The sequence below is a fragment of the Columba livia genome, chromosome 2 (assembly GCF_036013475.1).
Source record: "Columba livia isolate bColLiv1 breed racing homer chromosome 2, bColLiv1.pat.W.v2, whole genome shotgun sequence".
Classification (NCBI taxonomy): domain Eukaryota; kingdom Metazoa; phylum Chordata; class Aves; order Columbiformes; family Columbidae; genus Columba; species Columba livia.
Window position 1 is genome coordinate 10,335,860 of NC_088603.1, and position 27,380 is coordinate 10,363,239.

General features: G+C 44.4%; 1 protein-coding gene across 11 annotated transcripts in view; it reads left to right on the forward strand.

The window, feature by feature from the left end:
* The window catches only part of DNAJB6 (DnaJ heat shock protein family (Hsp40) member B6), a 63,626-nt gene extending 36,934 nt beyond the window's left edge, over positions 1-26,692 (forward strand). For 6 of the 11 annotated variants that reach the window (XM_065050465.1, XM_065050469.1, XM_065050467.1 and 3 more), the window contains 2 exons: positions 16,897-17,103; positions 25,083-26,692. In XM_065050465.1, coding sequence (XP_064906537.1) covers positions 16,897-17,103; positions 25,083-25,165 — 290 coding nt within the window. In that variant the 3' untranslated portion in view covers positions 25,166-26,692. Of the gene's footprint in view, positions 1-16,896; positions 17,263-25,082 lie in introns of those variants that run through there. The other 5 variants (XM_065050461.1, XM_065050463.1, XM_021296231.2 and 2 more) reach the window with 1 other exon arrangement.
* The last annotated feature ends 688 nt before the right edge of the window (positions 26,693-27,380 follow it).

The window sequence follows — 27,380 nt, forward strand, 5'->3', positions numbered from 1 at the left end:
GCGAGAGCCTCGCTTCAGCTCCCGAGATAAAGATTAGGACATTTCTTGTTAATGAATGTAACGTTACGACAAAGATTCATTTAGCAGAATGAACTTTTCATTTTCTCAAGTGTGGGCAACATCTTAACGATGTAAAGTTTTTATTTTTAGAGTGCGTTAAATCTTACATGGATAGCAATATGTGTGGTTTCAATTTAGAGTGACTACAATGAAAAAAAGCTGGCTTTTTGTTAATTGGATGGGTTTTGGTAGTGCACTAAATGCCTAAGACTGCAATGTGTCAGAAAGATATTTCCACAGGGAATGGCCGGAGAAACGTCTCATGTGCATGAAAAAACTGTCAGCGGATGCTTATTTGGGTTTTGTGTACACCTGGAACTGCGTTTGTTAGTCAAGTTTATTTCGAAAATAAGCTTGAGGAAGGGCAAATTCATGGAGTTATAACTCGGCAGCATTTGGGTCATATAACCATCAAACATAGTTTGGAAGGACACCAAAATGTGAACTCTTGTATGGCAAAGCCCTGGTGTCTCTGGGTCCATCCTGGGGACGGTGTCCAGCTTGGAGAGTGCTGCAGCTCCAGAACCAACTCTTAGTTCTTCTAAAGCCAAACTAACCATATTTTGAGATCTAAATATTCAGCCCTTAAAATAGCTTTTGTGCAGTTGCCTTTCTGTACAAATAATAAAATCCACAAGGCTTTCCCGTGATGGCAGCGTCCAGGAGCGCAGCGTCACCGGTATAGACACAGCTGTGGTGACAAGGAAGCTTGTTAATGGCAGAGCAAACAAGTGTACGTGCTGTAGTGCTTGGCCCTTTTCTGGCTTAAAAGAAGTCTAGGGCAGAAATATTTCTGTAATGACCAAGTATAGGGCCAATGTATGCTTCGTATGTGCTGTTTGTTAGCAGAAAACCTCTTCGCAATTAGTTATTTTTAAATGTCTCAAGAGCTGTAACTTGCCAAAGCAAAATAATTACGCCCATTTTGTCCGTATTTTCCAAGGAGCTTCAAAATGTTTGGGTTGCATCTGCGTGGAACCTGTTTGAGAGTCAGGAGATGCAATTCTCTTTGCTGTACAACTCGAGTCCCTGTTACATCACTGAAAGGGACATCCACGTGTTCTTAGGCAAAACAGCAATTTCTCTAAAGAATCGGGTAGAAAATGACAAAGGAGATGATAATTTTTACCACTGCTAAGTAAAAAGAAAAGTATGCATAGCTTCCTCTGCATATGCATATTTTTGAGGAGTTCTATGGATGCCAGTAACTACTATATGGTATATTACTGGCAGGCTGTTTAAATGATTTCCAAGGTATTTCTAATACATTGGAGATGGGTGAAAAATCAGTCAATGTATTAGCCTGAAAGAATTGGAAGATAGTCCTGTTTGAAAGGTTAAAAGAAAATTTAGTAATTTCTCCCGTATTCTGCCCATAGCAGCTTTGTAGCCGCAAATAATTTCTTTATTAACAGACGTAACTCTGCCTTGAAAAATATCATATGACAGGAGGTGAATTTAGGTGCTTAACCACTCCTTAAAACACAAAGCTCAGCTTGGGGAAATAAACCGTTTTTCTGTGAAGATGCAGGTGCTTGAGCCTCCCTGCTGCTCCTGATGAACAAAATCAAGCACAAAAAGGTGAATCGATTCCTGTGACGTGGTTGTCGCTCTTCCCTCTCCCCCAGCGCTTGCTCGGAGATGCCGGGTGCGCTTTGCTCCTCTATTTACAGAAGGAGGTGCCGACATCCCCGGTAACCCTTTCTGTAGAATAAATCGCAAAGCCAAGCACATGCCCGTGCTCTGTGCTCCATTGCAGGGAGGTGCTTGTTGCCCTTGACAGAATAATTTCCAGTAGCAAAAAGCCTTTTCTTTATGAGAGCTGGTTGAGGTGTGGATTTGGTCTTAACGCCTCGCAGCTTCCCCTGAAACAAAAAGCCAACCCTTTGTTCACGTCACATTCGGCTCACTGTTGTGTTTTCCGGGTGTGGTGGCAAAATTCCCCAAATTATCGGTGTCTCCGGTGTTGAGTATGGACCTGTAAGTGGCCCAGAGCCAAGGCAGCAGCTCGACGTGCAGCTTTAATGCATATTAGATGATATATTGCTGACAGAGGTCAAAGCCTCTCCAGTTTTCTTTGGTTTTGGTGACAGTTCTGGCTACTAATCGTCCCTTAAAATACAAGCCCTGCCTATTTTCAGTTGAAATTATGATAGAGATGGACACTCTGAGGTCCTAACAGGACTGTCATCAGTGTCCAGTATATTAGTGTTACAGCCGCGTGGTTTTATTTATTGGTTTGTCTTCTCAATAAATACTCAGTGCTTTGCAGGCTTCTGCAAAGAGATTCCATCTCCTGGAAGGTGATATTACTACCTTACCTCCTGAAATTTTGTTTCCAGCCCAGTACTCAGTCTTGAGTAAGCAATTTTTTCTTTAAAAAGCGGTTGTTAATTCTTTTATTTGGCATGTTTAAAATTTAATGTAAAAGGAGATTGTTTCTGCAGAGGTACCGGGCTGTGTCCAATACTGGGAGTTCAGGCAAGGTCACAGTTTTAATTGGAGAGTGACGAAATGTTCTGAAAAGTGCAAAGTCCAGGACTTTTTATGTCAGTTGCTGACTTGCATGACAACAAATGTAGGTGAACATCAGTCTTATCTGGTGTGCATCTGTTCTAGGTTTCCTTTCGATATCACAGTGCTGACTGTAGGACATTTTCAACCCTGCAAAAGGAGCAATCATGATCTTACAAGGAGAAATGCTGCAGCATAAATGAAGTTTGACATCTTCAAACTTCATAAAACTCTCGGCAAGTGTTTCTGAGCAGATTTTGAGTTTGCTGGTGTTGAAGAGCGAGGTGGATCCTGCACTTTGGGCTGCTGGTAGTACAAATATGTTTTTTGTAGGTGAACGATTCGAACCTCTGCAGTTTTGATGAAGTGTTTGTGAAGTTTTTCAAACATTCACACCATGGTAAAATGAGTCCAGTGACAGTCACATATTTAGAAAAGCCTTCATTGCCATTACAGAATTAGAGGAGATGTGGGCATGTCCATACGCTGCCTGATTTTGAGCAGAATCTTTTTATGGCAACTTGCAGGGGGGTGGACTAGATGACCTTTGAAGATCCCTTCCGACCCAAACTATTCTATGATTCTGTGATTCGGGCGTTGAGTTGTCCTGTCACGCGGTTTTGGTGGTACATCCTTTACACAGGTGCACCCATCTCCGCTGAGAATCGGTGGGTGTCCAGTTGCTCTTTGCTGCGTTCTGCAGTGTGTTGCTCCAGTTTCCCTGCCTTTGTGGTAGCTCTGAAATGTGGGTCCCACTCTTTCTCTTTTTGGCCCCAGACATGGTGGTTGGGAATGGTTGTTATCATCCTTGGTGCTCCATCGCCTGGGCCTCAGAGATGTGCTAGGAGAGGAGAGGTGGGATGGTAGAATGGGAACAATGAAATATAACAAGGGCAAGTGTAGAGTCCTGCATCTGGGCAGGAACAACCCCAGGTTCCAGTATAAATTGGGGAACGACCTGTTAGAGAGCAACGTAGGGGAAAGGGACCTGGGGGTCCTGGTGGACAACAGGATGACCATGAGCCAGCACTGTGCCCTTGTGGCCAGGAAGGCCAATGGTACCTGGGGTGGGTTAGAAGGGGGTGGTTAGCAGGTCAGAGAGGTTCTCCTGCCCCTCTACTCTGCCCTGGTGAGACCACACCTGGAATATTGTGTCCAGTTCTGGGCCCCTCAGTTCCAGCAGGACAGGGAACTGCTGGAGAGAGTCCAGCACAGGGCAACAAAGATGCTGAAGGGAGTGGAGCATCTCCTGTGTGAGGAAAGGCTGAGGGAGCTGGGGCTCTTTAGCTTGGAGAAGAGGAGACTGAGCGGTGACCTCATTAATGTTTACAAATATATAAAGGGTGAGTGCCATGAGGATGGAGCCAGGCTCTTCTCGGTGACAACCAATGATAAGACAAGGGGTAATGAGTTCAAACTGGACCACAAGAGGTTTTACTTAAATTTGAGAAGAAACTTCTTCTCAGTGAGGGTAACAGACACTGGAACAGGCTGTCCAGGGGGATTGTGGAGTCTCCTTCTCTGCAGACATTCAAACCCGCCTGGACACCTTCCTGTGTAACCTCATCTGGGTGTTCCTGCTCCATGGGGGGATTGGACTGGATGATGTTTTGGGGTCCCTTCCAATCCCTGACATTCTGTGATTCTGTGATTGCTCAGGCATGGGCAGCTCTGGGGTGGCCCTCCCAGGAGACATGTGGCCGTATTGGGTGCGCCAAGCAGGTACTGATGCTGCTCAAACTCTCCTCTGTTTCCAAAAGTCAAAAAGCTCTCTTGATAAAACATTCCACTGGATCTCTGCAGAAGGAGCATATAAACTGACTGACGATATTGTTCCCAATTGCTCTTACCGTCTCCCGTCTGTGCGATTTCAACAGCGCTTATAGCCATTTGATGAAATATTGTTCCCAAAAGTTAATTGTAAGTATTGTTATTGTTGGATTGTAGTAGTGGTAGGGTTTTTTTTGTTTGTTTTTAAGTTTTATTTTATTGAGAAGTTTTTAATTTGTTTTGGTCAGAACTTCAGTTCAAGCAGTGCACACAGAGCAATTTCTGCGTTTATAAATATATATATATGGTATAAACATTTAGTTCTTGATAGGTTGTGGATTTGAACAATTCCTTGTATTCCTAAACTACGGTGGGTTTTAAGGCACAGGCTGGAGAGCTGGACTATGGGTGAGAAACAAAGATTGTTTGGAAACTGAGAGTTTGCTGGTGGATTTGAGACACCAAACAACAAAAAGTGGTGCAGCTGGGAAGTTGCAGCCCCTGTAAGGCCCATGTGCATGTTCCTATTTAAATACAGTATTTAGTCAAAATTAGTATTGAACATAAACTCGAAACATTGGTTTTTTAAATTCAGACTTCTCATTAGCGTGTCAATATTATCGAGCCGAACGCCAGCCAATGGCTTAGTGCTCTTGTTGCCAGGAAGATGTCAAAAATAGGATTTGGTGTTGTGATGAAGGTTCATAAAAAGCTATTGAGCTGTCAGAAGAGATCTCCTGTTACTCTGAGCACGTGTTGTTTGCAGGGTCGGCTGAAAGGTGATGGTCTGTGTATGTGGAGGTCTGTAATTCAGGGCTTGTGCTGGGGTTTGCTTGTCCTGCTCCTGGTCATGAAGGAACAGATGAGGAATGAGTTACGTGATGGGGCTGTAATTGGAGAGGGCGGGTGTATCTTCATTTTTTTGTAATTAATATGTGAAACCCTTTATGTCATATTTAAGGCTCGGGGTAAAAGGGAGAATATTTTTCAAATGATTAACCTGGAAGGGTGAGGGCTTACAAACTGAGCACGGGCCACGCGATATAAAACATGGAGCTTGCTCTTACCGTCTCCTGTCTGTGCGATTTCAACAGCGCTAATAGCCATTTGATGAAAATATAAACTTGGTGATTTTGTGCTTTTGCCAGATTACTATGGGAGCGTTGACAAAACAGCAGGGGAAGTCATTCAGCACATTTTTCTGAAGTCACTCATGAGATTCTTTTCTTTTAAAATTTAACGGTGTGGCTTTTTGCTTTGTATGTAATTTTTTTTCTCTGGATTTGCTGTATTTAAGGTTTTGAAGACTGGTTTAAAGCTGATAATCAATGGAAAAATGTGTAACAAAACTGTATAATCTGGATAGACTAGAAAAATGGGCTGATTCCAATGGGATGAAGTTCAATAAGGCCAAGTGCCGGGTGCTGCACTTTGGTCACAACAACCCCCTGCAGCGCTACAGGCTGGGCACAGAGTGGCTGGAGGGCAGTCAGACAGAAAGGGACCTGGGGGTACTAATGGACAGGAAGCTCAACATGAGCCATCAGTGTGCCCAGGTGGCCAAGAAGGCCAACGGTATCCTGTCCTGTATAAAAATAGCATGGTCAGCAGGACAAGGGCAGTGATCCTTCCCCTGTACTCTGCATTGGTGAGGCCACACCTGGAGTATTGTGTTCAGTTCTGGGCCCCTCAGTTCAGGAAAGACATTGAAGTGCTGGAGCGGGTCCAGAGAAGAGCAACAAGACTGGTGAAGGGACTTGAACACAAGACCTATGGGGAGAGGCTGAGGGAGCTGGGGTTGTTTAGTCTGGAGAAGAGGAGGCTTAGAGGTGACCTCATCACTCTCTAGAACTACCTGAAGGGAAGTCATAGCCAGGTGGGGATTGGTCTCTTCTCCCAGGCAGTCAGCAATAGGACAAGGGGGCATGGGCTTAAACTCTGCCAGGGGAAATTTAGGCTGGATATTAGAAAGAAATTCTTTACAGAGAGAGTGGTCAGGCATTGGAATGGCTGCCCAGGGAGGTAGTGGACTCACCGTCCCTGGAGGTTTTTAAACTGAGATTGGACATGGCACTTAGTGCCATGATCTAGTAAGCGGACTAGAGTTGGACCAAGGGTTGAACTCGATGGTCTCTGAGGTCTTTTCCAACCCAGCTGATTCTGTGATTCTGTGATCTGCAAATTAGGGCTTGCACAGAACTGCTTGGGAGTTGTTCCTTTTAGTGAAGTTCACTAATGGAAATAAAAGGTGCTGTCTTGATACTTTAGAACTCTTAAAAACTATTGAGTTAAAGATCTGTTGGTTGGGAAAGCAGAATAGTACTTCTCTGCTTGCTGTCGGAACAGTTTTCTAATGAGAAGCCAATTTTGCTTGACCTGGTGGTGGTTACTCCTGGGAGGGCTGAAGGCAAGAAGTGAAGTTTTGTCTGTTGGGGCAGCGAAGGGACTGGGAGGTTCTGGAGATGATCGTGTGAGGTGTGAAGGTCCATGGGGATCTGCTGGTGCGGACAAGACGCTGGTGGAAGGTGCCGCATGTCTGGGTACGTGATGGAGGACCTGGCCGGGCTGCGTGTGGTTGCGCTGTGGATTTGTTTGTTTGTTTGTTTTCCTACAGTAGCGAGTACTAAGTTGCATTGTAAGGGCCTGGTCTTGTTTTTCTCAATATAATTACTCTTTGCATTTCAAAATGCAGTTTCAAAGTGAAGCAGGAGCTGCGAGGCTTCCTCGTGGTGGAGGTGAACCCTGCGAGGATTTTTGCCTGAGGTTGAAATACACATGGGATGAAAAAAATCCAACCTCTGAATATTGAACCAAATCAAGTATTTTGATGTCAGTGCCAGCAATTCTGGAGGAAGAAGGGCTGTGTAAGAGAGGGGGACAGTTACTGGGACCTGAGCCCCATCTCACCTGCATGTTGTGTAGGGCTGTGTTGGGGAGAGAAGCCCTAAGAGTGGGAGCCCCCGGTGTGACTATTTAGGGGATCCTGACCGACAGCAATGCAGTGTAATGGCAGACAAGGTGACTGGAAGCCATGGTAGAGAGCCGGCATGACCTTGAAAAGGGCGGAAAGAATCGTTTTTTAAGTAATCTCAATTGCTGATTTTTTGGCCTTTTTTTTTAAAGTCAGGTCCATTTGTTCAGACTCTGAGCTTGAAATCTTGCTAATTTGTATTTATGTCTGTCAAGCTGTGAAGCTCATTCCTCGCTCTTTGCTTCCTTTCAAAATTCATGCAGAAATGAACAAAAGACCCCTGTGTGATGAAGTCTTTTAAAATTAATAAAATTCGCTTTGAGCAGCAGCGTGCAAATGGGGTCATCTCTCTGCTTGCTGGAAACGTGGGGATTTGTGTTACCTCCTGCTATTTGCATTTCCCACATCCCAAATCTTTAAGATGAGAGCAGTTGGCGTAATCTGTATGTGCTTCAACAAAAGCGAAATAACTGCAGCAGCCTGGACCTGCTCAGCCCGCACTTCTCTCTGGCCTCAAATTTAATGTCGGACTATTTGTTGGGCTTTAAAAGATCTTCTGATGAGTAGGTTTTGGCAGTGAGGAGGTAAATCCAGGCTCTCTTAGCAGCTCCTGTATTGAAGGTGATGAAGCTGGTGAGGGGTCTGGAGCACAAGTGTGATGAGGAGCAGCTGAGAGAACTGGGGCTGTTTGGCCTTAAGTACAGGAGGCTGAGGGGAGACCTTATCGCTGTCTACAGCTACCTGAAAGGAGGCTGTAGCATGGAGGGTTTTGGTCTCTGCTCCCAAGTAGCAAGTGATGGGACAAGAGGAAATGGCCTCAGGTTGCACCAGGGAAGGTTCAGATTGGATATTAGGAAAAAATTCTTCATGTAGAGGGTTGTCAGGCATTGGAACAGGCTGCCCAGGGCAGTGGTGGAGTCGCCATCCCTGGAGGGGTTTAAAAGGCGTTTAGACGAGGTTCTTAGGGACATGGTTTAGTGCCAGAGTCAGGTTATGGTTGGACTCGATGATCCTGAGGGTCTCTTCCAACCAAAATGATCCTATGATTCTGTATGTCAGGTTGCAGAGCTCGGTGCCACACAATGCGGTCACCCGGCAGTGGCTTTAGCCATCGATCCCCATTTAGCTGCTCAGGGGAACAGCACGATGGCATCTTTCAAAGTACCCATTTGCTGCAGTTAGAGCAGGGTGTACACACATTTAATTTTTCCAATTTGTTGCAGATCGGGGTATCTTTGTGGAGAAACGTCATCATTTTGAGTAGGTTGACGTGCTGGGATTGCAGGATTCGTGTTGGTACACGCTGGGCTGAATACAGGATATAATGGGGTTCTGGGGTGTGTACGGGGGTGGTAGGTAAAACTCAGATGGCTAAAAAGAAAATCAAACGGCTGAGGTTTCTAAGGGAGCTGCCGCGGGGTGGGGAGGGTGAGGGACCCGGCGTGGGGCTTTCCCTGCGCCGCAGGGGTTTGGGATGGGCTGGAACAGCGCAAGCTGGCGCCGGAGCAGCTGGATACGAGGGCAGAAATAAAAGGAGCAGGTCCATTGCCAGCTTATAGAGCCAGAAGGGCAGAGGATTGCGATGTGTGTTGAGCAAAAAGCATCGAGCCCTGCCCTTTCCCGGACCTGGACGTGCTGCAGCCATGGCTCTTCTGTGACAGAAATAGCACAGCGAGACTCACAACATCACTCTGTCCTTTTTCCCAAATCCCACCCCCTGTTTTTTCCATCACTTTGCAGGGACTTCACCACCACCTCCCATGCTGTCCCCACCACTTGTGGACTTTTGTACCCCCTTGCAGGAAATGCTCAGCTCACACGGCAGAGGAAATAGCAGTGCTGGTCCTGGCCTGGGAAAGCCCAGCCTAAATCCCCTAAGTTATAAACTTCATACGAGGCTTTGAGTCGGAGCAGGGAGACGTAATGCACGTCTGAGCACGGTGACGTTGGTGACCGCGGAGCCAGCGCAGGGTGTGAGATGGGGAGGGGATGATGTTTCTGCAGAGGGTGCGGGTTAAGAGCTGACGACGTCTGGAGTTTGTAACCGGCTGAACGCTGCGGGCACCACTTGGGCTAAACATTTCCTAGCGTTTTGCAGGAGGGACGTCTCAGCCATACATCAGTTTGCTGTGCATGAGGAAACCCTGAATGTCCTTGTGCTCTCAGTAGCACTGAGAAACGTGCCAACGGATTGCCAATAATTGGCGAAAGCCACTGATTTGCGTGAGGCAATTCAAAATGTTGTCCTTCATCTAGTGCTTTATCCAGTGAACTTCAGTGTTGAAATAAACTCCCTTTTCAGTTTACAGAAGCTCTGCCCCTAGAAGCAGTGGTGCAGATGGGGCAGCTGCTCCAGCATTCCCCGGATGGTTTCTGAGTGATTTCAGGCTCTTTTGGCTTCCGAGGCTACTTGCATTTTTTTTTCTTCAATCGGTAGGTTTGTAAATGGCTGCTTTTTCTCATAAGCATCACATCAAATAGCAAGAGAGAAATTTTTAAAGGTTGTCACTGTCAAACTGAGACAGTGATGTTTTCCAAAGAGGACTTGATGCAAATTTTAGTTTCTGACAAGTCTGACAAACACGAGAGAGCGCAGCCTGGAAGGGGCTTTTTTAACTCCTGCTGTTAAGTGTCACAGTATTAGTGTTTCCTGGCTTTTAGAAACAAGTTTTAAGAACTTGCTCAGCAGAACTTGCTCAACATAGCCTCCAGTAATGGTGAGGTTGTGTTTTCTCAGCTGAGCAGGTTGAGGGGGGGACTGTGTGCATGTGTGGTTTTGGAAAATACTCCAGGCCTGGTATCTTGCAATGAGCATCCTTCGATCCCAACAGAAATAAAATGATGATGATTTGGCCACTCTGAAAATAAGATTCAACCTTGGTGCCCCCAGTTAGACCACTTCTTCTATGTATTAGTAGAGTTACTTGGTCTCCTGATGTTTTCTCTGTGCTATAATATATTGATATGGAGCTTTAAAGAGAAGAAACAAAAGAACCAGTTAATCTCCAGGAGTTTTTCAGCCCTGGGGTAATCCGGACCTCTAGGCAGGTCGTTTCCATTAAATACATTCCTGACACCAATGGGCTCCTCTAAAGTATGAGACTTTCCAGTGAATGTTGGCCTTGAGTCTCAGAAGAACCCTGGTATCTTCTGCTAAGGTAAATATTAATACCTGAGCTGCTGCAACAGCGGAAAAGTTTATCAGTACAAAAATCTTATCAACAGATTACAAAGATCATAGTGCTGTTGACTTCAGATAAATGCATTTAAATGGGGATTTTTTCTCTTTGGGTTGCTCCATCAGCCGCAGCTCAGCTCTCCCGGGCAGCAGCGGATGCAGTTGAGTCATCAGAAACTCCAGTGCCCTCCGTGGGCACAGGGTAAATTCCAAGTCCCTGTAGTAACAGGGGAAAACCCTCTAGCAGCTCAGACTAACATCCCACTCCCATTGAGTCCTCTCTAGAACAGCAATATGGTGTCTTGCTCTGAGCTTCAGAAAATACACCACCCCTTAGCTTTCAAGTCTTAAAGCGTTAGAAAGAAACTTTGCTGGCCATCATTCAAGAAGGATTTGAATGGAAGGAGTTTCCTGCAAGCTGTTCTTGCCCAACCAGCTTCCTGGAGCTTTATCTCGGAGCCAACTTGTGTCATTAGATCAAGCCAGGTGTCCCTCACCGGCTGCATCTTCTCTGATGCCGCTTACAGTAAGGGCTGCATTTTGTTCACAGCCTCGGGGAAATTTCCTCTGAACTGAGCAAACCTGTCCACCTACTTTCGTTTCTTAACACAGGGGAAAATCCCAATTATATATATGCATATATATATTTATATATATTTTCATTTTTTTTTTGTTGGGTGTGTAATGAAATAGCATACAAGCGGCAGGGCTGCCGTGTGGGAACCATGAAGCCACCACTTCCTCTTGTGTGGGAAGTGACCTGGTAAATGTAAATGGGTGGTTCAGTGTCCTCAGGATGTTTACCCCAGTGTGTTCAGCATCCTTCTGTTAATTACGGTCTTACCATTAATTACTGCTGATTCCTAGTAGGATTTCAGTCCAATTCTGGGATGTATAGAGATGTTACTTAAATGTAACGTGAAATAATAATGCTAGCTCATGCAGGGATGCTCTTTTGTGAAGTGCTCCGTGACTTACCCGTCCCAACTGACCTGGAATATCCTCGTAATGTTTTTATTCCCATGTGTCATCTCCATTTTCCAGGAACAGATGTGGCGGCTCCCCCAGAGCACCCGCCTGGTCCAAGAACTGTACTTATGGTTTGCCTCAGATATATAAAATCGATGCATTACCAAGAAAACACGAGTTGGCAGGGACTTTTCCGATAACGTTGCCCCTCACGATAGGCAATATTGCCCTCTACTGGTTAATTACAGGTTAAAGGATCCATATTTTCCCTTTTAATTTCTCATAGCAAAGTGCTGTTGTATTATTTTTCACCCTTTCTTGCTTGGAGCAGAAGGCAGGTTTTGGTCCTAATGCAACTTTTTAGGATGCTACAGCTTGTTTGATTTCGTTTTCCCCAGAAGCTGCTTTTCATTTGGAAGGACCTGGTGCACCCGAACACCAAACTTTAATTATTGTTTTTAAATATCAGTGTTAATGCTGAATCCCTCATTTTCAGAATGATCCCTTTAGAAATGTAACTTCTCCAAACTGGTTCTGCAAGTCAAATAACTGCAAGGCTTTTAATTATTATTTGCATTAGTAGAACAAGACCTTTTGCTTAATGCTGGAATGTGGATGCCAACTCCAGCAGCCCCCGGGAGCTGCTCCCTCCCCTGCCCCAGCCGGGGCGGCTGCAGGATGAGCTGGATCCAGGCACCGAGCTGGGTTAAAAATAAGCTCACAAAAGGAGTGTTATTTTTAACCCGGGTCAGTCCGCTGCTCGGGTTCACGGCACGGCTGCCGGGCTCTCACGTGGGTGTGCTGGCTTGGAGGCGTGAGAGGCGGCAAGAACGAGCCGCGGGGGGAACCGAGGGCTGTGCAACCCCCGAAAGTTCCTTCTCAAGTGGATATTCCAGCTCTGAACTCGGCTATGGATTCCCCTTCTGTTAGAGCTGTGTTCCTAAAAGCCATTTCTGGGACAAACGTCACTGCTGACAAAGCTCCAGCAATGTTTAAGCACTTTTTGGTGGTGATGCCCTGTGTGCCTGACCTTTCCCTGAGTAAATTCTTTTCAAGTCTCATATTTTGCAACTAGTAAAGCTCGCTTCATTCAGTCTGGCTTGCATGTTTCAAGTATGTTTGAATGTGTAGAACAAGAGAAAATAGTTGATGCAAATGACACGTCAGTTTTGCTTTGTAAGGTGCACTAAAGATAGATGATCAGATATTTGGAGGCTCATACTGTGCACAGCACCATAGATAATTCAGTATTTGAATCACAGCTGACATCATGTTACAGCATTTAACTAATTCCTGGTTCCATGGTGTTCTCCTGCAACTCAGAAAGGAGAAAGAGTTTGGACAATTTTGAGGGTCTATTTATTGAACAAAAATTTGTCTTTACTTGGGGAGGATGGAAAAGTGAATGACTGTTGGATGACTGAGGTGGATTTAATCCTTTAAATACTTAAAGGGGGCTTATAAGAAAGATGGGGACAGACATTTTAGTAGGGCCTGCAGTGACAGGACAAGGGGTGATGGTTTTAAACTAAAAGAGGGCAGAGTCAGACTAGATATAAGGAAGAGATGTTTTACACTGAGGGTGGTGAGAGCCTGGCCCAGGTTGCCCAGAGAGGCGGTGGATGAACCATCCCTGGAGACATCCCAGGCCAGGCTGGACGGGGCTCTGAGCAACCTGAGCTGGTGAAGATGTCCCTGCTCATGGCAGGGGTGGCACTGGATGAGCTTAGAAGGTCCCTTCCAAACCAAACCATTTTACGATTCTGTGATGCCCTCAGGGCTCTGCCATGGGATGAAGGATGGGTGGGGACAGGCATGGGCAGCCTAGAAATAGGAAGCACGAATTATTCTTCTGGAGGAAAACTGGGTAACTTTGTATTCTAATGAAAGGTAATAAAGTATTTTACTTCAGTTGCCACTGTATTATGTTTTGTGGCACACAGATGTAGCCCCTCTGGTGTGCTGGTGCTTTTACGGCATCCCCAAAACAGCAGAATAATGCCAACAGCAGCTTAAGAGGGAATTTTCTTGCAGTATAACACAGGTTAGCTCATCTTAGCAAAAACGCTAATTACAAATCTTTGATGACAAAAAGTTAGGGAGCTTATGAGAAAAGCTTAAACACAAACTTCCAAAGGGATGCTGGTCAACTGAGTCCAATACTGAAGAGTTGTGCTCTGGGTTTTAGCGCAGCTTGCCACCCCTCTGGGGTTTCAACGAGTTCGCAAACAGCCCCTTCACCACTTGTTCTCAGCGGATGGTATCGGAGCGTTTCTCACTGATTCCCGCCCTCAGCCACGTGTCCTTCCCTTGTGCTTCAGCCACAGCTGTGTTGCACAGATAAAGCCCAAGCAGGAGCAGCCGGGTGCTGTGCCTTGACTGGCGCAGGCAATGTGCAGGCAGTGTGCCAGCAGCGCCAAGCACAGCCAGGGCTCGCCTGAATTTGCTGGGCTGCTGCAATGTGTCCAGCCAATGTGACGGTGCAGTGCAAGGTCCAGCTTTGGGGGTTACTTTTGCATCATTTTTGAAGGAAAGAGAAATACGCATTACAGGCATTGTCTGGGGTGTTGTTGTTGTTGTTTTTACCTTGATGTATCATTTTTCATGGAGCGATTGAACTACAAACCCAGCTGGACGAGGCTGTGTGGCTCTCAGGGGACAGTCCTTGCTCTGGACCGCTTGCAGAAGAGCCGCAGTTGGAGACCACTCTGGGCAAAGCCTTGGAGAGTCGTATTGTGACTTTTCACAGACAAAAAGTGGCATAGTTGTAAGGACTCGTCCCAAAATTCAGAGGAGGTGTGTAACATGCAGGTACCATCGTTTTGCAGAGTCGGAGCTGTGCTCATACCCTCAGGAGCTGAAGGCTAAAACCTGCTCTGGAGAGCAGCTCTCACAGGGTTTGATAAAACAGGTCAAGCTCTTCTGCCTCTTCTCTAGGCTGCACCTGATTTAATTGGGAAGGTGGGAGTACCGAATGTCTTTTTATTTTTTTAACATTTCATTTTAAGTTGAACTCGAGCAGCGAGTTCTTGCCGAAGGTCTCTCTGTGGCTCCGTTGGGCGCTCAGCGGTGTCACAGCTCAGCGCAGGGCAGCTCTGCAGAGCCCTTGCTGCAGGAGGCAGGTCACGGAGGCGGCAGGATGCACCGATGCTGCGGGTACGTCGCCAGGGAGGAGCAGGGTTATTTTGAATCCTCCCAGTGTTAAACTGTGCCTTTCACACCAGCTGAATTAGACCAAAGGTGTTGAGATTGATCTGGTACTTAGGAGCTATTTATTGGGGTGTGTGTAGAACATCTGATTTAATATTTTACTGTGTTAAGTGTTAGTGTGTCTGCTCAGGTGTCTCTGTGATGCACACACACACACATGCAGTTTTGAGAGTGGCCCCAGCACATTTCTCATGCCTGCATCTGCTTGCCAATGTATGTTTTTAAACATGCATCGAGCAAGACTTTGCACACCAAAAAGAAAGCCTTGCAGTTTGTGTTTCCATGGGAGGGGAGCGATCTCCTCTTTCTGGTTCACTATAATTTGTTCGGAAGTGAACTCTCTTGACTGGTTTTTGTGTGTGGAACTGGTGTACATGGGTTCACTATGCTTTATTATTATTTTTTTTAATTTCTGGCATTTTATAGGCTTCATTTTCATAGGCCTGGTATCATCAGGCGGATCCATGCTTCAATGCTGTTTGTATAGTGTGTAAAATCCCATAGCCTCTTACGGGCAATGCCAGCAATTCTGTTCCTGGTGTTTTCTGAGCTTTTCCTTGCCCACCGCCTCTTGTAGCTGAAGCGCTGTGCCCCTTGCAAGGGCAATGAGCCATTGGAACAGCTGGGAACCGCACACCCAGAGCTTGCCATCGGTATGGGGCAGGCAGGCAGCGTCTAAATGCAGAAATCCTTGGTGTTATCGTCACTTGTGTGTTCACCTTGTTCGCTTGTGCCTTTGGAGGAGCAGGAGGCTCCAGGGTAAAAAGGCATGAGCGTTGGGGCTGTGGGGGGAATGGGTGTTTAATCACCTGGGAAAAAAGGTCTTCTGCATAATATCTGTGCACGTCAGGTGCTCAAACACATGGCGGGGCGATGTCTTAGAGTCCTTTTCTCCTATGATGCGTCGGGTGCCGCATCGCACTGTGAAATGACTTTTTAAACATACCTTGCCTCCTTTTCCTCATGCCCTCAGAAGCATCTCCCCATGTAGGATTACAAGGTAAAGACGACGCAACCTGTTTTGTTTGAAAGTGTCGGAGGTTTGGTGCACACAACGAAGTGGGTATTGCCGCTCTTGTTCCTTACTGCATACGTGGTGCTTTTTCCATCTTCAAAGCATTTTCCAGCCATGAACTAAGAGCGCACACATTAGCCGAGAGCTCACACCCCTCCCGAAGCAGCTGATGCCGGGCACATCCCAGGAAAAAACTTCCAGAATGTGACACACCACTTTAGATGCAAATAAAATGACGCTGTATTTCATCAGCTCTATTAAAAGTACTTAAGTAATTGAATTAACAGAACTTTTAAAAGCCTTTAAGAGACAAATGTGGTACACACCTTTCTTCTCACTTTTTTGTTTTCTTATTTTCTCCATTGAATGTCTTCGGTTGGCTTTTTTATTTGTTATCTTACCGTTTGCTTTTCGCTGTGTGGTTTTGCTGGGTTTGTTTGTTTGTTTGGGGGGGTTTTGTGTTACAGTAGCTGATTTCTCTACTTCACAACATTGGTACTGTTAGAGGTTCTGCAGCCAAGTGTCATCTGCAAAACAGCATGAGTATGATGGGAGTACCTCGTCTTCCATGTTAATTTTTACAAACATTGGTGTTCTATGCCCATTGTGTTCATTCACCTTTGGTGTCTGTGCCTGCCTTGCCTCCTGGACTGCGCTCTCCTCTTACATCTTCAGCCTAATTTCCCATCTTCATGTGAACCTTCACACTCCTCTGCCGTCCTTCCAGCTGTGGATGTCCAACATCCAGCCCCTCTGAATCCACGCTGGCTTTGATTTTTCTCTCACCATCCCTGTAGCCAGCCTGGGTATTTCTCCCTCCTTTCTCTAAAGCTTTTCCTTGAGCAGGGCCAGCCCTTCCTAGGCAGACAGTCCTGGTGAGGTGGGATGAGATGACTTGCTCTGCACAGGACAGAAATATTGTCCAGAGCCATGTGCTCAGCTCGCCCCCACCCTGCCTTTTGGGAAAACAGTGGCCCCAGAGCTGTTGTATCTAGCTGACATTTTTGGTTGGCTTCAGTGTGGTAAGATGCCACCGATGGAGCTTTCTGCTCCAGACACTCCCCGATCAGCAGATAGACAGGACTGTCTACAGCCAAGGCAGTAGTTCTGTGACACCCAATTTCCAGCCCAGTTTTGTGGGTTTTTTTCAGGCTAAAATTAAAACATTTTGTTCACAGCTCACTTTTCTTGCACTCTTTGCTTTTTCAGGTGTGGCAGATGAAGAAGCCTTTGCCGAGGAGTGCAGACGGAGGGGACAACATGCTCTGCCTTTCCAGCCCACCAACCCTCGCCTGCTGAAGTCTCACAAACCTGCCAGTTCCCCCAAATATGCCTATCATTATAATAGCGATGAGGTGGAAGAACAAGATAGAAGCCGGGTTACAAGCAGCTTGGAGACCCCTTTTTATTTATCAGGTGTGCACAAACATGTTGATGAGAAATGTGCAGAAAAGGATCCATCAGATAGTCAAAAGCCAAAACCAAAAAGCCGAGCAAGAGGTTATTGCTGTGTGTTGACTTAATGTTAGCTCCCCGCTAGGAAATAAATGGCATCTTGCGTGCCTTCATCCTGCATTAGTTCTGCTCTTCCATTTAGTCGGGATTCACAAATGCCCTGGGATATTCAAGGTTCCAGGGCAAATATTGTTATGCCGCTGAAGTGCCCATGCTCTTTGTTCTTAGAAGTGAAGGCCTTTTAGAGATCAACTAATCACAATACTTTGCACATCGTTTACTTCAGTTGTGCTTGACTTCCTTGCCGAAGGAGAAGTTCAGCAACTTGACATTATTTCTGGAAGCTGCAGTTTTAGGCACTTAAATCCTAATAGAAAAGGCTGAGACTGTTCAGGCAAACATGGAAGCATGGCAATTGTCCCAGTTATTTTTGGAAGTAATTAGTCCTTTGATATATTTCCTGACTGTAATGTTTTGACAATGTAGTCCAGAGGCTATCTTGGACAACAGAGTCCTCGTAACTACTTGATTTAATTTGAACCTGTGGTCAAAGATCACCCAGGACTGCCAGGACAGGTTTTTCCGAAACATGAAGATGACTTTCTACCTGGATGCCCAAACCAAGGGCCCTTCTCAGTAGTGCTCAATTAGGTGAAGTGCTGAGAAGTGTGAGCGTGTGAGGCACCTCAGGGTAAAAACCGCATATGGAAAACATGCACTGTGCCCCAAAACATGTGCTCGTGTACCCCCAGGGTTGTACCAACTTCCGCTGCATTTATGAGCCTTTAAATCTAACACTGTCTTCTGTATGGAAGACCTAAAGATATCGTGTGGATGACAGCTTGAAAAAATAGAAACGTTCAGATAAAAGTCTTCCTGATCAGTTGCTGGAAGCCTTGTCTCTTTAGAGATGGCCAAGTTGAATCTTCTTTTTTTAAGTTTAAAATTTCTCTGCAGAAACCTGATTGTAGCTTGAATGTAACCTTTGGGCTCTGCATTTGGAGACTTGAGGTTCTCTGCAATCATAACCATACTTTGTTTCCAAAGAGCATCTGATTTTGACATGCACCTTGCAATTTTTTGGAGCAATTTTTAAGATTGCTTAGGACTTTTTGCTGTGAATCTGTTTGTGCTCCAAGATGCACAAATTTGCAATTAAAATGAATTTCCAGAAGTATTTATGCAATCACAAAATCCTCTCTTCTACCAGTAGATTTTGAGATGCCATAAAAGATTCGGGGTGAAAACTTGATTGCAGTAAGACTAAGGTTTTTACTGTTGCTTTAAATATTTTGCCTACTGTTCCTCTGATGGACAGGGCTGCTGAAGAACTGGTCGAGTCAGTCATAAAAACCTACGTGAGTGTCTTAATCCCTCCCTGGGACGTTTGTGCACGAGCCCTGGCCAATAACGCCCTTCTCCTTCATGGGTGTTCACCTCTGCCAACTGCCTTGCCCAACAAGCAGGCTTCACCAGCGCAGCTCTGTAATTATGTAGACCACTTAATTGCTCCTGCTTGGCTTCTCGTTGATCACTGCAACAGCTGCCGTGCTTACACGGGCCAGCGTTGGGCAAAAATAGCATCTTTTGCTGTCTTGGTTCAACGCCGACTCACTTCAGTGGAAAATAAAGTTCAATGGTCTCGACCCAGGTGCTGTTCCACCTTGAATCAGATGGTTTTGGCACCGCTGGCATGTGGCAGTTTTAGATGATGTCCCAGTTGGAGCACCTCAAGCAAATCTTCCGTTGTTAATGATTCACCTGCAGTGAAACGATTTTCTGTTCTAAGAGTGTGAATGTTTGAGTTTTAATTTATAAGTCATTAACAAATTTAAATGAAGGAAAGGGGGATGGGTTTTATCTTCACTACACGGTAAGAATGGCTCTGGAAGTGGCCGTCTCTCTCTAGCGCCCAAGGAGAAAGGCCGGCCAACTCATTTAGACTGGCAACCAATATCCAAAGGTGAGATGAATCCTCTCCTTAGTCAGGATTTCCAGGTATTACAATGGGTTTTTCATGAAAAAATAAGAGTTAAGTTTGATTCTTCATCTAGCTGACACGTTGCATTTTAGTAGAAATTGCGCTGGGTTTCCTACTGTTCATGGTTTCATAACAGCCTTTAGAGTAAAACTTGACCTCTTGTGCTCTGAAGTTGCCGCATATCTCAAGCAGTCCTCTAGCTCCAAACAAGTAATGTTTTAAAAAGAATTCACATACTAGAAGTAATGTACTCCATGACTGTATGATGTATGGCTGACTGGTGATATCCAAGTTATAATGAAGTGGTATTTATGCCAACAGAGACCTGGAGGTTGGAGCCACTAATTGTAGGGGTAGTAGTAAATACCCCCAAAAAATGCTTCTCTGGATTTGAGAGTTTTTGATCTTTATGTAGCATGAATGATTGAAATGCTGGATTGTTAAAATACTGAAAAATTACTTTATATCAAAGATCATTATTTGCAAGATAATATTGCAAGGTTTGCTCTTCCTTTTGAATGAAATAGCTTGCATTAACCTGAAGCTTAACAACATTAATAATTCATTTTTTTGCTGCATTTTCATCCACTGGCATCTCTGAAGAGGAAACCACTTTAAAAGAACAAGCCTAACTAATCTTGATCCTTTCCTGCCATGGATTCCTCTGCTGGAAAGTTGAGCCATTTGTACTTTATTACATCTTTAAGGCAATTTCCATTCTCTTTACTGACATACGGTTTCCTGAATTACACATTACTAACTAGTAAAATTGATGTGCTTCGTTATCCAAACTAATTACTTTATAATTCCCTCACAGACCTGTATTTGGGCATGTAAGGGAAAGAGAAAGGAAAGCAAAGCCCCTGTTTTCTGTGGAAATCTAATACATGAGGCATGCTGGAGGTGCAGAATTGGGAGGGAGCTCACACTCCCTTTGCTCCATGTCCCCTGGCTGTAACTGCATGTCAGTGGGACAGGGCAACAGCCCCACTCGTCTGTGGGCAGAGGATTGGAAGATTGGCTGGTGGATTTGGAGGCTGGCTCGTTGTTCCCTGGCTTAGCCAGAGCTGCCTTCACGCATGTTTGTTTGGCTGCTAGTAAGAGAGCATCCCATTAACCGTTTGCTTCTTATGGAAGATGGCTGGGTTGCACATGGAAGGGCTTCCAAGGCTATGTAGCCTTGCAAGCTTTTGCTTGCCGTGTGGGAGTAGAAGCTTGGAGTCTATTCAGTAATAGTATTACCTTAACTAATAACAGGCAAGCAGGTTGTATGTGGCTTTGGTATGTTCTTGTAGTAATTCTAGGCAGAATTGGTAATGAAAATAGTATGGTGAGCAAGCATGAAGTAAGGCCCGAGTAAGTCACTAAAGCTTTTCAGTCCCCTAAAACATCAAAATTGGGATTACATCACTGGGTTGGCCAGTGAAACTGGAGAACTCACCCCTCGGATTTAACAGTTCGGGTAATTAAATAGTGGAGCAGCATACCTAGACGGGGTGGGATGTTTTGTCACCTCAGGTCTTTATGTAAAGGCGGGTTTTCTCTCCGCAGCGTTCTGTGGCATGGGCAGGAGCTGTGGATGCGATGAGAGAATTAGTAGGTCAAATTGTGGTATGCGTTGGGCAGTGGCTCGGGCTGAAAGGAGGGAATGTGAAAGTGTAGTGTAAAGCAGTAATTGTAAATTGAGTCACACATATGAAATTATACTGAAGCAGTGATTTGGGATGGTTTTTTGTAATGGCATATGCAAGTGGGGTCAGTCTAAAATAACAGATGGTGACTGTAACTCAGAAGTAAGCTATCTACCTTTCAAATAGCAATATATTGTTTTGACTAGAGAGATTCTAAGAACAGAAAATTAGAAAGCACACTACAGAACCTGATTTGCAAATGCCCTGCTGCCATATTCAAGCTCGGTGTGCACGTTGGAGCCATGACTGCTTTCATGGTTTGAAGGAGGGCAAAAGAATGGCTGCAATCTTAGCAGAAGATTAGTAGATCTTGAAAACTATTTTCTTTGGGATTTGAGCAGAAAGCATAAATCACTGTCATCCCCACCCTCAGTGCTTCAGAGCCTAGAAGCAGAAGGAGACTCCTCCAAAGTCTTCGTCTTTGCAAGAGATCTTTTATAAAAATCAGGCGAGGGCCTTTATTATTGACTGATGTTGGTCGAGAAGTGGCAATACCTCATTTTAATGATTGGTTGAGACTGAACACCTTCTTTCCTTCTGCTGACTCCTACGCTCCCATTTGCTGGCAGAAGGAAGGTGGAGCAGACCTGTGGCTACTCTTTGCATCCCGGTAGAGCAGGCAGGTGTCAGGCAGGGCTGGAAGAAGTAGGATGCCACAAATGGGTTGGGTAAGAGTGTTTTCCCCAAGACACTTGACCCTCTGGGTCGATCGCTCGATGTGCACACCTCTCTTGCAGCTGCCACCCAAGAACGTGACAAGTTTCATAGTCAGTGACTGAACAAGCCTGTGACTTCGGGTGGTGCAGGTGTCAGAGAAGTAGAAAGCCAGAAGAAAAGTCAATCTGGGACGCAGCAAAGAGGCTTCCCAATTTGTTTTGGTCCTTGCTGAGTGGCTGAGAGAGTTGCTGCAAGTGTTACTGGAAGTTGATTTTAGTCTTCAGCAGCTTTTTGAGAGCTGGAATAGCTTCTGTGCTCTTTACTGTTCTTCTGGACATAGAATAGAGGGGAATGATATCAGAAGAGCAGGTCAGCAGATGCGGTTTGTTTTAGACAAGAATTATCCAGCCTGCAAAACAGGTTTAATTCCAAGTGGTGTGGATTCTTACTTCATCCATCTCTGTGCCTGGCAGCTGACAAAAGCAAGAATGTACCAAATTAGGCTGATTTCTGACTGCATTTGAGTGAATCTTTTTTCCAAATGTCAAAGCTTGGGAAAGCTCTCAGCAGCCTATGCTCCCCCCACCCTTCCCTAAGACTCTCTGTCTTAATATCATGCATTTCTAGAGTTTAGATAGCTAACAATTGCTTCTAAGGCTGGAAATTTGAAAAGCCCATCTCCAAGGCCAGAACTGTTTGGCTGAAGCCAGTCCAGCCAGGCACTAACTATGGGAAGTCTCCGTGCCTGCTTTATGATGCTGGTGCCTCACCAGGACACAGTTCACTGCAAATTAATCAAATAGTAATGGGACTGCTGCTTTCTAATTCAGATTTTGTTCTCTCATGACTTTAGGGCTACTCTTGTAACAAAGGTAGCTAAATATGCTTTTAATTAGTGCTGGTTGAAGTATTCAAGTGAAATAAGCACCGAAGGGTTACATCTTCAGTGTGCAATTTTTCTTTTTACTAGCAGCTGATTCACTTGTTTGGGTCAGGTTTTTGGTCATTATGACCCAGCATAGCATCACTGACGCTAACAGACTGGCAAAGTTTGACCTCTACTTTCTTCTTACATGGGGGTAGAAAAAGAAATGGTTGAGAGTGAAATTATTTATCACAGCAGGCTCGAAACAGAAAAGACCTTGCAGTTTTCTCTTGAGGAATACTCTATTTGTGCGTTATCTCCTGCTTCGGCCAATCTGTTTCTGTGTGTCAGTGATAACACTTGAAAGATTTCCACTTTTCACTCTTATCATTCCAGAGGCTGGTAGGAGACCATGTTGTCAAATGCCCAACTATCTTCATAGCGCATTATTTTAACATTTGAGTTGTTTCATTTAGAAGACAATGAAGTATGTGGCATTCATTTCAAGTGGTAATTTACATTGACTCACGGTATTTTTGAGGAAGAGTTGCTAGAATTGCTTTCAAAGTCTCAAAGATTTTAAGAAAGTGTACTGTTGCAACAAGGAAAAGTGTTATGATATAAAATGGCAGTTTCAAATGAGATCATGCCTGTATGTGGAAGCCTTTAAAAAATACTGACAGTGTGGTGAGAATGAAAAATGGGAAAATGATGAAGCTAATTAAACCTGTTAGGGTTTAATGATCCTTTCCCAAATGTCTGTGTTAGTATTTCATAGTTATTACATGAACTAGTTCTGATCAGCTGATATGATGCTGTTTTTCCCTCCAGTAAAGGGAAGAATCATTTGAATAACACCCTTCGGATGATGGATTCTAAAGAGTCAGCGTGTCCCTTCCACCTCCATTGGCCTCTGTGGGAAAGCAAAGAGATGCTTGAGATGTATCCCTCACAGAAGTAAATTAAATGCTGAGGGATCCTATTTTTGACAATGTATAGGTGACTGAGGGGCTGATGTTGAAGTAAATTTTGTGGATGGAGTTCTTAATTAGGAGTTGTCCACGAATTGTCCGTGGGGACAGGATTGTAGCTCGAAAAGGTGTCGGGGTGCAGGGAAAACGCAGCATCACCTGCAATTCTGCAAAGCGCTGCCTGTTTTCCTCTTCCTTAAACAATAAAACTGGTTTCCTCTCTAACTTTGCGCAGGCTAATCACTCATGGCAGAGTTTCTAAATAAATACCCTGCTTCTTGACTCAGATGATTGCAAAAGATGAAGTCATGCTGTTGATACAGTGTAGGAGCTAGAGTGATAACTTGGGAACTGTTTCCCTTTGCTACAAGGGAGTGTGTTTCCTCTGACGCACAAGGTTTTGATAAAGTGATTTTAGCCCCAAAACTACCTCGTGGTTCTCCCTAAGTCTTAAACTGAAGAACTCTAGTTCTGCTGTGGGCACAACCCTAATTGCACTTGGGAGGAGCTCTGCTTAGGAGCTAACTTCAACCATGGCGTGGCTTAGTGCTCCTCTGACCTCCCACCGCTTCCTTTTCCTGTCTTAATTTTGCTATTGGTGCTAAACTGATGGAGAACGAGTTGCAATGGTAATGTGGCTTCCTCAGGGTCACATATGCCTGCAGATGGAATGGGGAATATAAGCCCATTTCCAGACGGGCAGAGCTGGGCCCTTCATGGGCTGTTCCTCTGCCTCTCTCAGCTGGCTCCTCCGCTCCAGACTGGCCCCATTCACTGGGCTGTGCTGTTCCCAGTGTCAGAGCACCGCTGAGCTATAAGATCCCACCAGCTATCTTGAAGCATCAGAGAATGATTAGCTGAGGGAAATGTTTGCTAGCTTCAGGTTTCGATTTACAAGTGCGCTTGGTGTTGTTTCCGCACAGTTCACTGTCCATGCAAGTCTGCTAGCAAGTTGCATTTTACTGCAAGTTTGGAAGAAAGAATGAGATGCAGAGCAAAACCTGGTTTTTATGCATCTTCATGGGGGGGGCAATAATTGGGATGATGATCTGGATGTGGCTGGAAGCTTATGCCTACTGAACCTGTAGCAGATAATTGTTGCTTGAACTGAATACTTCCATGTGCCATTGGGACTGCAGTAGAATATAACCTATGGTGCATAGTTAAGCATGAGCAGGCTGATGACCTGCATATGAAATGCATATTGGTAAACACTGAGCACCTTCTTATTTACTCAGGATTGTCAGCACTCCCTAGTCTTAAAATGGAAATGCAAATATTGTGGTACCTCTGATTACTGTGAGCAGGAAATGCCAGTACTTAACTAGCTCCTGCTATATAAGTCTTATTTATTGCTTCTGTTTTAAGAATTATTCTGGTTTTGCATGTGCTCTAATTTTGAAGCTTTTCCTGAATGGCTTTGAAGACTTTTGAAAAACTTCTCCAGGTCTTTTCAAACTTCAAAGACTGATAGTGTTTTCTTTGTATCCTATATAAGGGTTATAGTAGAACTGGGGATATAGTAGAACTGATCATTTAAAAAAAAATGCATTAGAAAGCCAGACCTTTTCTTTAAGATTCCTTAAACTAGGGGTGTCAAACTCATTTTCACTCATTTCATTTGACCGTTTGAATGCAACCACGAGGCTGATGTGACCTGTGGTGAAAATAAGTTTGACACCCCTGCCTTAAACCATATAGAGAACGTGTGCTTTATCTAGAGGGAAAAGTCCATGAATGCTGTGAATAGTGTTTTACAAGCCATGTTTCCTCAGGATACAAAGAAGGCAGCAAGAGGAGGAAGCAGAAGCAGAGAGAGGAACAGAAGAAGAAGAAGTCAACCAAAGGGAGTTACTAAAATGGACTTCTTTGCCATGCCAATACCTTTATAATAATGACGACTTAATGTTATATTTGAGCACACCTCTTTTGTGTATATTTTTTGATTGTTCACACTGCTAGCAAGGAAGTGACTCATGTTTAAAACTGTACTAAAATTGCACTATGTTATTCTTTTTAGTTTCACGGAGTGGCTTTCTTGCCAGTCAGGTTAGGGAATTCGAATGAGGCTGATCTTGGTTAGAAGTGCGTTACGTTTGAAGATGGGAAAGTGTTGCAGAATTTCTTACCTCTTCCTTCCCTGGGACTAAAACGACTCTAGTCTAGTGTTTGTTTATTTGTCTTGTAGGATATAAAGGGTTGTGCAAATGCCTGTTTCTTTGCTCACTCTGGCATCAACATCAAGCCTGTTGAAAGAAGAGTCCTATTGGCTCATGTCATTGGGAATGGGATTGAGGCATGAGCTCTTTTAGGGTAATTTATGCAAGCTTAATAAGTGACTTTTACGGTTGGGTTTTTTTTTTCCCGAGCTGGGCAGCAAACATTTGTCCCAGCTATTGAAGAGTTCCTTCATTTTAAATTGTGTCATGAAGTTATATACGCTGGTTTTAAGAAACTTAGTGTAATGATGGTCTCCTGTAAACACTCCTACTGATTTCCATAAGCATAGTTGACTCCTGATGAATCATTTAGTGAAATCATTCCTTATTTTAAAAGGTTATTTTCAGAACCTAGAGACAAATGATCTAAGTGCTACTTTAAAACTGCTCTTTGTTTCTGCTGAGTAGGTTTTAGATAACATTTTTTCAGCATCTGTATAAGATTTTATCAAGTTGTTTCTGCAAAGAACTTACACCTTTATGTATGAAAGCATTTCGCATCGGTTTTATTGCAGGACTAATTTCTTTTTAGCCTGAAAAGATGTTTTCAGTTTAAAAGAAATATTATTTTTTTGGCAAGATTACTTCCTTGCTTCCCATACTTGTCTCATGTGCATGACACATTGCTTCTCTTAACCTGTTAGTGTGTACAGAGCCCTTCTGTTGCCTTAAGCATTTATAATACCTGCATGTTTCTTGTCAGTATGTCGCCTCCTCTTTTTAACCTCCAGATAGGAGTTAGCAGCTTATGGTTTTGTTTTGTTTGTCTTCCTTTTGCCAATATATTGTTGCTGTAACAGACTTAAACCTGGCAATATTGAAAGTCGACGTTCCTGGAGAAACTTACTCATCCTAACGTTTAAAAGATGTAGGAATGCACATAATGGTGTAAGGAAGGAGCTAAACACAAAAATCAAGTCTGTATTCTAGCATAGTTTGATATAACAAATTCTGGCGTCTCTGGTATCTGAACAGTTTGGCTTCAAATGCTTACATTACCCTATGTAACTCTATGCAAACATATAACCATATGTGAACTCTGTTAGGGTATTTAAATTATAGTTAATATGAAATAAGACTGAGTACCAGTTTTCTGTCACTTAAGTACCACATTTTTGTTTTGTGCAGTGTTACTAATATTTTAAAATAAAGAAAATTATCCTTTATACTTTGTCCTCTTGCACTGTACTGTAGACTAGAGCTGGCATCACTTGGTCATGTTTAGTTTCACTTAAAGTTTAGGCTGTAAGCACAGGGGAGAGAGTTGACATTCACAGAACGCCCACAAGCATACGAAGTTATTCCTTTTGCTAAATCCATGAGCGAGTTGATACAGTCCCTGTGTCAAATGGCTGATACTGGAAAATGAGGTTTCTTTCTGGCTGGAAACATGACTGTAAGAAATATACCTCAAACAGAGCTTGCACATTTGCCGTGCAAGGAACATTCATCCTCAACAATACACAACACTTTGAATTGCATCGGATTTTGTACACTTTCCATATGTGCGAGAAGTCCCCCCAGTACATATGCCAATTTTAAGCTCTTAGTGTTCCTTATTTCTTGGGAAAATGGTGAATGCTTTGGAAAAGCAGGGGAGGTGGAGGACGGGAGAGGTGACGCCCGCGTAGGGCTGGTCTCCTCCGCGCTGTCCCCGTGCGGGGAGCAGCCTCACGTCATCGGACAGGGTGGCTCCGGATCAGGAATGTGCCTCCAAGAGTTAGAGCAGACCTGGATTGGGTACATAAATATCTTCTTGACTCTCATCCCTGTGCTAGGAGGAGGATAGAGCATTAATTAGTTAGGAGACTTAAAGGTAGGCTCTAAATTAGTGAGGAAGCCTGTCTCACCAAG